This window comes from Ictalurus furcatus, chromosome 6, assembly GCF_023375685.1.
Source record: "Ictalurus furcatus strain D&B chromosome 6, Billie_1.0, whole genome shotgun sequence".
Lineage (NCBI taxonomy): Eukaryota > Metazoa > Chordata > Actinopteri > Siluriformes > Ictaluridae > Ictalurus > Ictalurus furcatus.
In genome coordinates this window covers 22,891,072-22,906,385 of record NC_071260.1, presented here as the reverse complement: position 1 = coordinate 22,906,385, position 15,314 = coordinate 22,891,072, and the positions used below count along the sequence as shown (strand labels likewise).

The 15,314-nt window shown below is 41.3% G+C and overlaps 1 protein-coding gene across 2 annotated transcripts in view; it reads left to right on the top strand.

The window, feature by feature from the left end:
• Window positions 1–15,069, top strand: part of fign (fidgetin) — a 38,792-nt gene extending 23,723 nt beyond the window's left edge. For both annotated transcript variants that reach the window (XM_053627174.1, XM_053627173.1), the window contains exon 2: window positions 12,763–15,069. In XM_053627174.1, the coding sequence (XP_053483149.1) occupies window positions 12,771–14,993 (2,223 nt within the window). In that variant the 5' untranslated portion in view covers window positions 12,763–12,770 and the 3' untranslated portion in view covers window positions 14,994–15,069. The remainder of the gene's footprint in view (window positions 1–12,762) is intronic.
• Window positions 15,070–15,314: the final 245 nt, after the last annotated feature.

Sequence of the window (15,314 nt, the reverse complement as noted above, 5' to 3'; positions counted from 1 at the left end):
TTTGTCTGCTGCCTGTGCTTCCTTCCCTTTACAGAAAACCAAATAAAGATATTTTTCATTCACAGTGCCTCAGACCATTACCTGTCCTTGGAAGAGTCTCTTCACTTCAGCATATCCGATTCCTCTATTGAAATGAAATTACAAAGGCTTGGACATTTTTAAAACATCAAATTTGTTTGCTAAATTCAAAGCATTGATAAATGTTTGAAATGAACTTTGTGTCCATATTCAATAGGTAATTTTTATGCAGTTTCAGAAGACTTTTATGAACATGGTTAAGTGCTCCTCACAACACAGTTCCTCCCACAATACCGTGGTTATGTACAAAAGAAACATTTTCATGAGTGTGTTTGTAGTGCTAATGTTCTGACTTGTTGATCCAAGATCCATCCCTATACCGCTATATATGCTGAAGCAGCTTCATGCATTATTACTTTACCCATTTATTCAATCACTTGATTTTCCATAATAGTGAATGTGAGTTTGAGAATCATTTTCTCTCTCTCTGTCTCTCTCTCTCTATAACGTCAATAAAAAGTATGCTGTCTATCTCTGAAGTAAAAATGACAGACCAATAAGTACTTACAGGCATTTTCTCTTTTACTTTGGAGGACTTGGGCCTGCTTAGAAATTACACGTATGACATATTTGATAGACTACTTGACCATCTGCAATTTATCAAAGCTGAGGCTAATATTTAGACAGCTATGTTAGTGGCTGCTTACCCAAGGTATAATTATGTTTTGTTTTTTTGTTTTTTTAACCAAATATTCACCTGTGCTTTAGGCAGGTTTGAATGTTTTGTGCTCTATACATAGATTGAGAATTTAATATTAACATTAGTACTATGAAGTTTTATTGACGTGTGAAGTAAAATGCATACATACAGTTTGACTATTTTTTAATCACTTTTAATAGACATTGTTACAAACAAAATTCCAGAAATCTGGATGTGGCTCTCGATAAAGTGTAAAAGAAAGAAGCAGCACACTTCATTTTAACAGCATTTTGGATACTTATTAATTGACAGATTGACAGACATAATTAGATTTTAGATTTCCCAGCAAATACATATGCTCTCTGTATTTGCTGTATATGAACTTGCTGATTAAATTTTCAGTCTTTTCAGTGGCTCAATGTCATTTGAGTCTCTTCAGTAAAATGATTCATTCAGATTCATTCACCAGGTTGTAGTTTGCCTAAAATCGCAACCTGATCATGCAGCCATATAATACAACAATAGATCAAACCGTGTAAAATGTCTAATAATCTTTTATATTTTGTGGGGTTTTTATTATATATATATATATATATATATATATATATATATATATATATATATATATATATATATATATAAAATATCCATGTTTAGAATAATTATTTTCTCACCCAGACTAACACAGACCAATACTGCATGCACTGAAAGGCTGAATGAAAATCATTGAACTCCGCTGAGGGAGGAGCAAATCTCAGCCATAACCAAAATGATCCAGTGATTCAAGGGGTATGGATTATGTTCAACATACATGCAAATGCAAGTACAACATACAGACAGGTAAAACATGTCATGTAAAAACGCAATAACCAAAATAGACACTGACCTGCTGAATGTGAGAGGAGCAAATTTTGGTTGTGACTTGAAAAATTTGCAGATCCAAACACTAAGGGATTCACTGACTCAAGGGGTGAGGATCAGGTTCGGCACACATTCAGTTGCAAGTATGACTTACATAATTCACAGATGCTTAAAAACCTCTGACAGATAGCAAAATATCTGACATAAAATACTGTGTTATTCCCGAATTGTTCATGAACAAAACATGCCTAGTACACTAACTGTGTGTTACTTTTTTTTGGATATGAAGAGGCACAAGGGATATACAAGGGAGGGAAGGAAAGAAGGAGGGAATGGGGGAGGGAAACGTCTCTCTGTTACCTCACTTCTGCTAATGACCTTTAAAGATCCATGGATTACATAGGAAAGTCGTTGTGCTAAGCATGTGATGGACCCTTCACAAAACGAGGGCCTTGAAAATTATTATTGCAAGCAATATAAGATAATGGATGGCCATTATTCTCCCTGCTGTCATGTTCACGTATATTGTCCACTCTTGAAATATGATGTATCCACCGTACTTACCAGCCACTTAATATCAGAAAGCGAATCATGCACAATGATTTATAAAAATGCTGGCGTAATGTGTGTCGTGGTGTGCTCATTGGCTTTGGACTGATGGATGAGAAGGTAGAGTGCATTACAGTGTGTATATATAGGACATGGGAAAACAGACTTAGATTTTATAGATTGTCCAGAGCCATATCTCCCTGCAGCTCTCGCCTGGTTTCCCACTGAAGCTAAGCAGGGTTGAGCCTGCCCAGTACCTGGATGGGAGACCTCCTGGGGAAAACTAAGGTTGCTGCTGGAAGTGGTATTAGTGAGGCCAGCAGGGGGTGCTCACCCTGTGGTCTATGGGGGGCCTAATGCCCCAGTATAGTGACGGGGACACTATACTGAAAAACAGCACCGTCTTTCGGATGAGACGTTAAACTGAAGTCCTGACTCTCTGTGGTCATTAAAAATCCCAGGACACTTATCGTTAAGGAGTAGGGGTATAACCCCGGTGTCCTGGCAAAATTCCCCCATTGGCCCTTCTCTATCATGGCCTCCTACTAATCCCCATCTCTGAATTAGTTACATCAATCTCTCCTCTCTACTAATAGCTGGTGTGTGGTGGGTGTTCTGGCACACTATGGCTGCCGTCACATCATACAGGTGGATGCTACACACTAGTGGTGGATGAGGAGATACCGTCCCCCCATACTATGTGAAGCACTTTGAGTGTCTACAAAAGTGCTATATAAATGTAACTGTAATAGATTGATGAAATCCTTCACAGTCTGATTTGGTAAGTAAAATGCAACATCTGCTGTTGTACCTGGATTCTTTTCCTCATTAACAAAATAATAACAAAAGTTACTTCACATAACATCCACCAGGCAGGGGATTTAAATTCCTGGTTTTTTTGTTTTTTTACAACTAAAACATTTAATTATATATTAATTTGCTAAAACACGTCTCAATAGACACAAATCTGTTTTAGGTTATACTGGTGAAAAAGCAGATGTGGAGGAGCTGGAGAAAAGGGGGGGGGGGGTGGGCCAGGAGAACACAAGGAGAGAAGAGGAAAGCATCGTATCAGTGCAGCTTTGAGAGGCGTAATCAGTGTTTAGCAGATTGAACTGATTACAGCTCTGTCACAGCTGGCCTTCCCTCACAGCGCAGTCATGAATATTATGCTGAGTTAGAAAGCATGGCCTCGTCTTCCGGACACTGGCTGCTTGACTGACATGTCAGCTATATTAAAGATAAGTGCCCTGTATAAATTCACCTCCCATCACTGCTGGCTTTTGGCCTCCCTCCTCTCTCTCTTTTCCAAACGTCTCCTGGCCTAGTCTGTGCTCGTCTTTAGATAGTGACTGTTAGCTATAAAAGTGACGCCCTGTCACCGATGCCTCCGCTGTGATATGGAAGCTTGCATATGGGGAGTTAAGTTGTAGCGTCCTGACGGTGCTTCTGAGACAAAAGCAGATGGCACATTAGAAGTAAATCACCTTATTAACCTTCTCCAGTTTCTCTCTTCTTGTACACCAGTGCGTGGATGTGTCTAACTGACAGCTTGAACTGACTGAGCTATAAGCAAGTCGGTGTTTAAAACTGAGCTTGCAACATGTTCTTAAGCCTGTTAAATTCTACACATGCATGCTGGAGAGTATAAGAAAACCAATATTTACTACTAAAGGAGAGGCATTTACAGCTGAAATGTCTCATTAAAAAAAACAAACAAAAAAAGACCTTTCACTGTGCTGGGTTCACTGACATACCATGTTTTGTGTTTCATTTAATCAGTGCAAGACTAATTATATTAGGAGTACTGAAAATGAGAATGCATGCTTTCACACTCTTAACCTGTTTGGAATTGCACTAAATGATATTAATACAGGTGTGTTTTAGGCTTATGGAAGGTTATAATTTTGCATCGATTATTACAGACAGTAAAATACCCTCAATCTGTGATTGTCTGAGGGAATCAAAAGTCAGTGCTGAGCCTTGTGTCCGAGTATACTATTATATACAGTATACATCTAAAGGAGACAAAAAAAAATCAGCTGTATCACTTTGCTGATGAGCTTCACAATGACAAACCACATGTGCAAACCAAAGCATTACATTTCCTCTTAAAGGATTCTTTGGTTTGTCCCTCTTTAAGGAAACCCTTGAAGTCAAGTAGAGTCAAATTTAAAAACATTTTAAAAGCTAATAAAATCACTTTGAAGGGAAAAAAATAATAGCATAGAACTTAAAGATTCTATGTAGAACCATTTTAAAAATCTAGAACCATTACAACTGCTTAATGTTAATGTAACGCATGGTGTGTGTTCGATGCTAATTACAGTAGTCAAGTGCAGACAGCTGGATGACGCCACTTAACCGCTATGTAGAATAACTAGAGTAAAGCTGAAACAGTCAAACTACAAATTACTGACATTGACCAATTTACTACATAATCATTGCAATCAGATGTGTTCAAGTAGGCGAGCTCTCTGTACAAAGCAAGCTGGTGCAGTTTTTGGAGTGGAGGAAAGTTTGTTCCACTTGACAGGGAAAGTCTGTGAAAACATGCTGCAGGAACCTAATCAGCACTTGCATTTACATGCATCTGTATTTTATATAGGGCAGCGTGAAGGCACAGTGAGTAGTAGGGCTGTGAATCTTTGGGTTGACAGCAAATCGATTCAGTTCACGATTCATTGGTTTTTGATCCGATTCAGAATTGATTGTTGGAAAATTCAGAATGATTCAATTTGATTTGATTCACTTAAGAACGATTCGATTCGGCAATTCAATTCAGTAACTTTTTCAAGTGTATTATTCACAGTATTTAACTTCAAATGTATCTTGAGCAAGAAAAAGAATGGCAAACTACTTTATGTTTTACTACTGACTAGTAAACTTACTTACTACTTACTAGTAATCTATGTTACTATATGTACTCCTGAACATATAGGCAAGCAGGAATAAAAAGTGCAATTAAAAAACTGTCAGGAATTCAACCAAGAGGTCCTCACTGCAGCCTGTAGCACAATGACGTATTGGATTAGCTCCACTACATACTGGATGTTGTAACATGCTTGCGCAGATGGCAGACAGTATGTCACTAAGTAGCTCATCTATAGTTATGGTTATGGTTAGGGTTAGAACATTCAGTACGTAGGGAATGTAATCCAATACGTCATTGTGCTATAGGCTGCAGTGTGGAAATACTCAATTCAACTGTCAGGAATCCACAAAAGTGCATTTAAAATAGCTCGCTATAGGGGCACATATCCATGCGTGTAAACCAGGCAACGGATGCAGTTATAGCTTGAGCTCAAGTGGAGTTTTTGGGAAGAATCAGACTAAACAGGTTAAGCAGATTAGACCTTACCATACCTGAACTTGAGCTAGCAACTGCCGCATTTGCTTCTCCAGATATCTCTGTCTTAATACCATGGTGACTGCACAAATGGTTGCTGAGATTCATCGTATTCCCAAATGTACAGTGTCTGCAAACTCAGACTGACTTGTCCAGTTTTCCATCTATTTTGTGAATACCAAAGTGTTGATTTCTTATTAGCTGGCACCATGCAGATTTTGGGCTCTCCTTTAGCCTTCATGGTAGCCCACACAACTCTCTCAGATGCTGCTTTAGCTAATAAACTGGCTGGAGTCTGAAAGTGTATGATGTAATACACTGTGCCTGCCATTCGCACCGGTTTGCTAAAATAACCTACAGTAATAATTCGTTTAAATATGGTAACCTACATAAAATAATGGTGATGCATTAGATTTTTAGCATTTTAAATCGATAATTGACCAGAACTAACAACTGTTGAATCAAATATCATACTTCAAGATCGATGCATATGGATCGGCAGGATGAGAAATCGATGTATCGAGAAAACGAGTGACTCGTAACACACCTAGTGGGTAGCATTCCCACCTCACAACCTACACTATCTCAGGTTACTGTCTGTGTGGAGTGTATGTTCTCCCTGTATGCGCATTGGTTTCCTCTAGGTTCTCCGTTTTTCTCCCACAACACCAAAAACATGTCACTAGGTGGATTGGTAACTTTAAATTGCCCCGGTTGTGAATGAGTGTATGACTGTGTGTGTGTGTGTGTGTGTGTGTGTGTGTGCGCGCAATGTCTGTGATGGTCTGGCATTAACATCAAGGATGAATTTCACCTCATGCCCAGTGTTTCCAGGATTGGCTCCAGATCCACAGTGAGCCTGACTGAGATGAAGCGCTTACTGAAGATAAATGAAAGAATGCATTGTATAATTGTGTATATATAATAGCTCTGTTGTTAAAAAAGCAAATTCATTTCTAGCTATCAACAGATGTTGATAGCTATTTAATCTAGTTATTTATATAATTATCTAATCATTTCTTTAGCGCTGGCCATGTGTTCTGTATACTGGGTTGATTTTTGGGATTTCTACATAAAGCTTGGCAAAGGTTTGTTTACCTTTTCCATTTCTGGCCAAAGAATGGAATGGTTTTAATCAGAAATTTGTTGCATGTAAACACCTTATTCAGAAAATCCACTGAAAGGAGATATATATGCACATGCTCAGTCCGCAAGGAATTGTAGGTGCTAACAGATGCTTAGCTGTAGGCCGGGTATTTAGGAATGGCAACTCAGGCATATTTACAACAACCATGTATACAGGAATATTCCAATGCCAGTACGCATATAAACATCATATTCAGAATATAGCTACAACCCGAATATAGACCTTAAATGGAATTTGATGTGCATGTAAACATGAGAACTTTTGGTGCGTGCACTTCTTATAAATAAAGTATCTCCCTCATGTTTCATGTCAACCTCCAAATGTCAAAGTCGTCCAAAACACCCCCATCGAGAGTGTTTATGGATCTGTAGATTATCATAATTTCTCTCTCATAGGAAAGCTCAAGATCACAATTAGCTAAGTAACTAAATGATGTGGACGTCATCCTGTGACACACATTTAAGGCTAATTAGTTGATTAATTGTGTTTATAAAGCTTAATTGAATTACTCTACTCTGAAGTACCCTGGTGATAAGATGATGCAGGTATGTTGCCTATTTTCCCCACTCACTGTTTGTTGCATGGTTATGGTTTAAACTGTATCTCTCTATCATCTCCATGGTGTGCTGTGAAATAGGAAAAAGGACATTGACTGAAATTCTTGGCTATATTAGGAGCGTAATAGTGACCTCTGGTCTCCTGCACCCATCTGAATGAGAGAGACATGGATTTCTAAAGTGACTTTAAGTGCTTTCAAACTCATATGTAAGATGAATGGGTTTCTGTTGCTATAACAAATAGCAGCAGAGATTGAATTACAACTGTATCTTACCCGCTCCACCTAAAAAGAACAGGGGAACAGAGGGAAAGAGAGAATGAGAGAGAGAAATGCATCTCGACAGTGCATTAGAATAATATGAGGTTGTTTTTATTTATGAATGTAATTAATGTCTGTCTGCAGTATTTGCACGCTTGTCATGCTGTGTGTGCACATTATGAAAGGAAGAGGCTCTTATAATTATCTTTACATGTACAGATAAAAATCCCTGGGCCGTAATGATCAGTAATTATAAATATTTTTCTGAGTTTCTCCGGTTGCAGCCGTGTTCATTGTGTGCTATGGAAGGCAGGTTGTGTAGCTTAATTATGACATTGTACATGACTAAATGCAAGCGTCTGCATGAGCCCCAGCCAAACACTTCCACTGGCATAATCATGCTCGGACCTGACTCTAAAGAGCTCATTACAGTTAGCTTTCTAAAGAGCGTTTTATCAAACACAGTTACCTAATAAGCATCTTTGATGGTGCAAATTGGCCAAAATGGTAATGAGTCTGATTAGGCCACGCTTCAATTATGACAGCTAAAGAAGTCCCATCCCCCAAGCACGGCAGCACCCTAAAAGCAGGAGGAAGCGAGAGAGAGAGAAAGAGAGAGCTTGGGAATTCTGCTCAAAGCCATTGCGTGTTCATACACCCTCACATACACACACACACACACACACACACACACACACACAGCAAAAAAAAAGGAAAGGAAAACCACTCCACCACCTCTGTGCTTCCTTTCAGCTGCGCAGTAATGAATAGAGAATTGTGCAAGCGGCAGTCCAATTTACGCACTGGGAAATTGGACGGACAGAGTGCGGGCGCACCGCTGTTTGCTTAAAATCGGCCAAGGCTAGCCAGATTAATAGCTCCCAAAAAGGTCAGCTTCTCTGTTCCATTGGCCATGATCACAGTGTCTGAAATTAAACAGTGCGCTGTAACAGAGCTTCCTCTCCGGGGGTTTACTGTTGATCACTCTTGCTAATAACACACCTAATAGACGCCTGCACGGACCGCACATAATTATCATCAGGCTTGAAGAAGACAGCTCGTAAAGGCTGACACAAGATGTAAATCTTTAATCATGTGGATATACAATTAAAGTCTAAACCACATGTCTGCGGTTTTTTTTCCCTCTCTGAATTAATGTTGGTTTTAACGTATATGTTAAAACTTAATGTTGGTTTTAATGAATAATTTACACACAAGATGATTTCCTTCCTATTATGTAATTAGCACATTTTAGTCTGTTTCCTGTATATTGCTCACCTGTTATTAGCGATAATGAGCAAGGACACAGCTTTAGTGTAAAGGCTGCCTTAATAAGGCCATATCCATTGACCACACAATTCCTCCAGCTTGGGCTGTTGCGTTTTAGCCGAGTAACTTCTGACGACGTGTGTAATCTAAGATTTGCCAGGCGTACTGTAAAGGTAGCCTCGCAGACGGTGGTAAATTAAACAAAGGGCTTTTGTCAAGAGCCAGCAAGTGGAATTCGAGCAGAGGTCCTCAGACATCCTCTAATGAAACAAGCACTAATTACGCCAGTTGCATCTTACAGAGCAAGCGAGTGAGCAAGACATTGCTTGTTGCATCTAATTTAAAGTTTGTTTTATTTTTTTTGTCAGAGTCTTGAGATGGAGTCCTAATGAACTGTTGCAGTGATCAGCCTGTATGTGATGCAAACATGTTGAAACACCAAGAAGCCTTTGTATTGAAGACTTTCATCCAAATTGTATAAATTTGTGTATTTCTTACATTCCTTCTATATTGCATATGGGATGTGAGCCTGACAGGAAATTCAAATGAAACTATTACATGAATAACAAGGATAGTGCAGCAATTCATTTAAATAGTGCCTATTAATTAGTTGTAAACTTGTCTGCATGATCTCTCAATATGTTCTACCCCAAAACTGTGGCAGGGTATTACATATGGAAGTAGTACGAGTGACAATTTTGTATTTCCCACAGAGATAAGTTTGTCTGTGTGCTTGTGTTATTTATCGTTGTGTCACCGTGCTTGCAGGCAGCCTGGAGAAGCATGAAGAGCACGGAGGAGCTGCAGTCTAAAGCTAAACTGGAGATGATTCATCTTCTGCAGTCCCCTCTCTCTAATGCTGCCTCTCACTCTGTCTCTCTCTCCCCATCTCTCTCTCGCTACACTTCTGTCCCTGTTTTTTTTTTTTCTTCTCACTCTAACTCTTTCCATATTTCTGTCATTTTTACTGGACTTAAATTCCTTTTGATATTTTCTCCTTTATTGTCTCATTTGGGCCCCTGCCACAAATCACCCAATCATTGTGTACCGTGCATTTTTTATGATCACTCCAAGCACCACATTACTTTTACACCACTCTCACATTGTGTGTTAGAATGACAGGAACGTGTGTATAAATATTGTCACTTAAAGGACATTTAGTACAGTGTATATTTTCAGATCCTGTTATCCATGTAACTAAATCTCTTTGATGTCTAATTTTAAATGCTTTAAAGGTTTTTAAAGGAAGACATCCCTGCCTTATGACAGTAAGAGCTTTGTAATTTGTTAGACTTGTTAAATAGCTACCGCTGAATTTGCTCTTTTGTTAGAGTGTAGTGCGCTTCATAAAAAGTCATTAGAACAGGACGCTAGAGTATTGTTCGAAATCCCTGTGTGCATACTGCAAGGGATTTCAGCTTTTCATCATTAGCACCTCTGTTCTGGTGCTAGTTATCACCCACGTCCTATATATGTAGGACCTTACATGAACATTCATGCAATTATCCAATCAGCCAATCATACAGAGGCAGCACAATGCATTAAATCATGCAGATATAGGTCAAGAGATTCAGTTAACGTTCACATTAAAAATCAGAATTGGGAAAAATGTCAGTGACATTGATCATGGCATGGCTTTTGGTGCCAGATGGCTGGTTTGAGTATTTCATAAACTGATGATGATCTGGGACGCTCAACAGTCTCTAGAGTTTACACAGAACATGCCGAAAACAAAAAACATCCAACGAGTGGCAGTTGTGCAGGTGCTCATGAGAGGTCAGAGGAGACTGGCCAGATTGGTTTGAGCGGCCAGGAGCTGTTTACAACCATAATGAGCAGAAAACCATCTCAGAAAGCTCAACACTTTGAATCTTTATGTATATGGGCTTGATCATATGATATATGATTTTATGCACTGCACTGCTGCAACATGACTGGCTGATCGGATAATTGCAAGTGTGTGTGTGCATGTATGTGTGTGTGTGTGTGTGTGTGTGTATGTGTATATATATATATATATATATATATATATATATATATATATATATATATATAATTTTATGTTATGTATTTACTTTTTTTAATGAGAGGTGAACTTGAAGGATGAGGAATAAATATATTATGTACTGGATGTACAAATAATTCCCAGGGTAATAACAGCGCAGGAGGGCATACCACACAGTTTATGTAGTATATAGTTTATTATAGTGTATAGTCCACTCAAAGAAATAGTAAGCTCATCCTCAGATTGAGGAAAATATATGTTCTCCATTCAGTGCACATTATATTTGAGATAAATCTTTACATGCATCTCAAATGGATTGCTGTGGGAATACCACATGTCCCACAGCAGTAAGCAGTCATTGAGCATAGCTTAATAAAGCTATGGTTTAGGAACACACATTAAAATGCTACAACTACAACATAATCACGAATCAACAGCAGTCATCAGCAAATTGCTTAACGTGTTGCTGTAATTTTCTCATAATCTGAAAGGGTGTGATTAGTCAGAGTAAAAGTATTGAATCCTGTGACTGTTTTGGAGTGGAGTTTTAACTGATGATGTTAATGATGGGGCTTCCTGGCATGGCTGTCATGTTGATGCCGGTTCATTGTCTTAAGCTTTTCTTAGCCATTTGCTCACAGGCCTGACAGGCAGCCATAGAACATATCCTTTTGACTAAATCCTTGTACATTAACACAGCATTATAACACAGCACCTGTTAATTACTGGTGTATATTTGTGTGTGTGTGTGTGTGTGTGTGTGTGTGTGTGTGTGTGTGTGTGTGTGTGTGTCTGTGTGTGCGCTGTTTGGGCAGGTTGCTGATAAGGTGGTGGGTGGGGACACCACTTATCTCAATGATGCTGTATAAAAAGCTCTGCTGCGTCCTGGTACTGACGCACCAGTTCTGGATTCAACACTGTAATTTAGCAGCAGGGGTTTTTCTATGTAATTTAGTCTAAGATATTCAGGGGCATTACTGGGTGATTCTGCATCTGTCCATTATGGCAATACGTACAGAAGGCAGTATTGTGTGTTAGATTGGGAGTACAACATGTTTTAAATTATTATGTTTGAGTCATGTATGTAAGTATGTATGTACAGTATTTAAGATTTATACAAAGGGCTGGGGATTCAACAAGAGAATTTCATAAACACATGCTTCTGTTTCTTTTATGTGTGTGTGTGTGTGTGTGTGTGTGTGTGTGTGTGTGTGCGTGCACGTGCGTGCGCACGTACGTGTGATTGTATGTGAGCCACCAGTGACATCCCATTGGTTTTTGAGTAAATGCCTCTCTGAAAATCACATGCTGAGTCTAAGATGACAGCATATGTAACTACTTGTGTTTGCAGTTGGAGTTTGGGATTAAACTTGATGGTGGCTTATGAGCCTTGGAGGCAATGAAGAGAGAAGCTGGAAAGAGAAGAGAGTGAGGCAGTGAGAAATGGAGAGGGAGAAAGAGAGAGAGAGCAAGCAAGCCATAGACAGAGAGAAAGAAAAGACAAGAGAGGCATGTTTTTTCCCCCTTTTCCAGCCAGCAGTGCTCTAGGAGGCAGCAGGCAGACAGAGAGCTGTTGTAATTCATGCCATGCTGTGGGGTTTGTGTGATGAAAGCAGCGGAGCGCTGCCTGGGAGATTGCTTTGCTGCACTCCTCCAAGCAGATTTGAAACTGTCTGGGACTGCTTTAGATGAGAGTTGGATTATAGAGTGACCTGCGATGTCTGTGTCACCCCGGTCTGTGCAAGGTGCATTATACTGTGCTAACCAGGTGCTGGTGCCCAAATCCGCACTGCTCCTACGATACTAACTGTCAGCAGGGTCTGTGATATGTAGCCTGCACTCCAGGTAAGCTGCAGAGTAGGAAATGGAAAGTAATATTTTGTGTTGCTCTTGCTGTTTTTTTTTTCTTTCTGTTTAAGAGCAATCATTGGATCATTGATTCTGCAGAGTTTCACAAAACTGAGGCCTTTGCTGATCCTGTTCTCTCCTTATTTATCATGTTTCTGACATTGGTGTTTGTTTTGTTTGTGTTTTTTGGGGTATTTAGGCTTAAAGATGCAGTGGACCCCAGAGCATGTGCAGTGGGCAGAACAGCACTTCGACATCTCCTCCACGACCCGCTCCCCAGCCCACAAAGCTGAGGCATATCGCGGGCACCTGCAGAGGACCTACCAGTATGCCTGGGCCAATGATGACATCTCAGCTCTCACCGCCTCCAACCTCCTGAAGAAATATGCTGAAAAGTACTCTGGGATCCTTGAGGGTCCCAGTGAGAGGGCATTGCTGTGCTCATATTCAGAGAGTGCACCAGGACTCCTGAACGGACGCAAGTCTGAAAGTGAAGTATGGCAAGAGGGCATCTACCCCATGAACTGTGCTGCAGATGTGATATCTGCAAGCAAGGCTGTAGTGCCAGCCGCTTTGCCACCAACAGACAGTGCAGCCAACATTGGCAGCTCGTCAGGGGTGGCAAGCAGCCTGAGTGAACCCAGCTACTCCAGTAGCAGTTGTGGGAGCCACACGCCTGCTGCCCTGCACTCGGGGATCCCTTCTCAGGAGTTTGCGAGTGGCTACAATGGCACTTACCTGCATTCCACATACAGTGGTGGGCAAAGCACCCCAGCCCTGCCTTCCCCACATCCCTCACCTTTGCACAGCAGTGGGCTCCTTCAGCCTCCTCCACCCCCTCCTCCCCCTCCTCCGACACTGGTGCCTAGCTATAATGCAGGTTCACCTAACCTCTCCAGTTACAGCTACCCTCCTACAGGTTATCCTCCCCAGGCTTCTGTTGCTCCAGGCTACAGCCCTGGAGGAGCCCCCCCTCCTTCAGCCTACTTGCCCTCAGGCATTGCAGCTCCCACTCCACTACCCCCCTCTACCATTCCCAGCTATTCCTACCAGTCCCACAACCATGCACCTATTGCACCAACACCTTTGAATGGCAGCTCAGCCAACTCACTGAAAAGAAAAGCTTTCTACATGACAGGACAAGGAGACATGGACTCCAGTTATGGAAATTTCAGTTACAACCAACAGCGCTCAACTCAAAGTCCTATGTACAGAATGCCAGATAGCAACCTTGCTGATTCAAGCAGAGGGAATGGATTTGACAGAAGTGCTGACACCTCGTCTTTGCCATTTAAGCCTACAAAGCAGCCAATGTCCTCGGATCAACAGCGTAAATTCAGCAGTCAGTCTGGCAGAGCCATCACCCCTCCATCCTATGGAGGATCCAAAGGTTCAATGGGGTCAGTGCGATCAGGCGAGTCTTTTGGGAAGTTCAGTTCACCTGTTATGAGTGAGCACAGTGAGGAGCACAGGCAGCACTTGCCACATTCCATTGGCACAGTTCCCTCAAGTGGCAATCCGGCCGAGGAGCAGCTGAAAAATAGTGACTCCAGCCTGGTGGAGATGGTCACCACTGAGGTCCTCCAGCAGATGCCTCCTGTGGATTGGAGTGACATTGTAGGGCTGGAGCTGGTCAAGGCCACCATTAAAGAGGAGGTTTTATGGCCCATCCTGAGGCCAGATATGTTCAGTGGCCTGGCACCGTTACCACGCAGCATCCTTTTCTTCGGACCTCAGGGTACTGGGCGGACATTGCTGGCACGCTGTGTGGCCAGCCAGCTGGGTGCTGCATTCCTCCAGCTCAATGGATCAGCACTAGTTAGTAAGTGGCTGGGAGAGGGCGAGAAGGTGGTGCAGGCCTCATTTCTTGTAGCTCGCTGCCGGCAACCATCAGTAATATTTGTTAGTGATGTAGATCTCTTGCTGTCACCACAGCTAAGTGAGGAAAGCCCAGTAAATCGTATCAAGAGTGAACTTCTCCTACAACTAGATGGAGTGCTCAGCTCGACAGAGGACCATGTCTTGGTCATTTGCTCCACTAGCAAGCCTGAGGAAATAGATGAAGCTCTGCGTAGGTACTTTGTTAAGAGGTTGCTCATCCCACTCCCAGACACCTCAGCACGACACCAGCTCATCAGTCACGTGCTCTCCCAGCATAATTACTGTCTCAGTGACAAAGAGGTGGCACTGCTCGTCCAGCGGACAGAGGGATTCTCGGGGTTAGACTTGGTGCGTCTTTGCCAGGAAGCCATTGTCGGACCCTTGCACAGCATGCCTGGCACAGAACTGTCCGGAATCATACCAGGGCAGATGAGGCCGCTATCTTACCAGGACTTTGAAAATGTCTTTTGCAAAATCCAACCCAGCATATCACAGAAAGAACTGGACACATACACTGAGTGGAACAAAATGTTTGGCTGTAGTCAGTGAAATGGGGGCTTAATGGGTCATATAGGATGACTTCTCCTCCTGTAAGGAGAGGATACAATTCAGAATTCTTTGGGTGAAACATAATTTTTAAGGGTGGGTATTACTAATGACCCTTAAATAACATCTGGAATGACACTCTAAAAGATCTGAATGATGCATTATTATGCTTAAGTCCATATAAGGCCCTTTGCACATAGTCTAACAAAAAGTCCACAATTTGGCTCAACACTGCTGAAGCTGAGCATCACTCGCTGAAGTGCACTGTCACTGAAATTACCACAAAGACAAACTGTGTAAATATCATTCTGCTGTTTTTGAGAT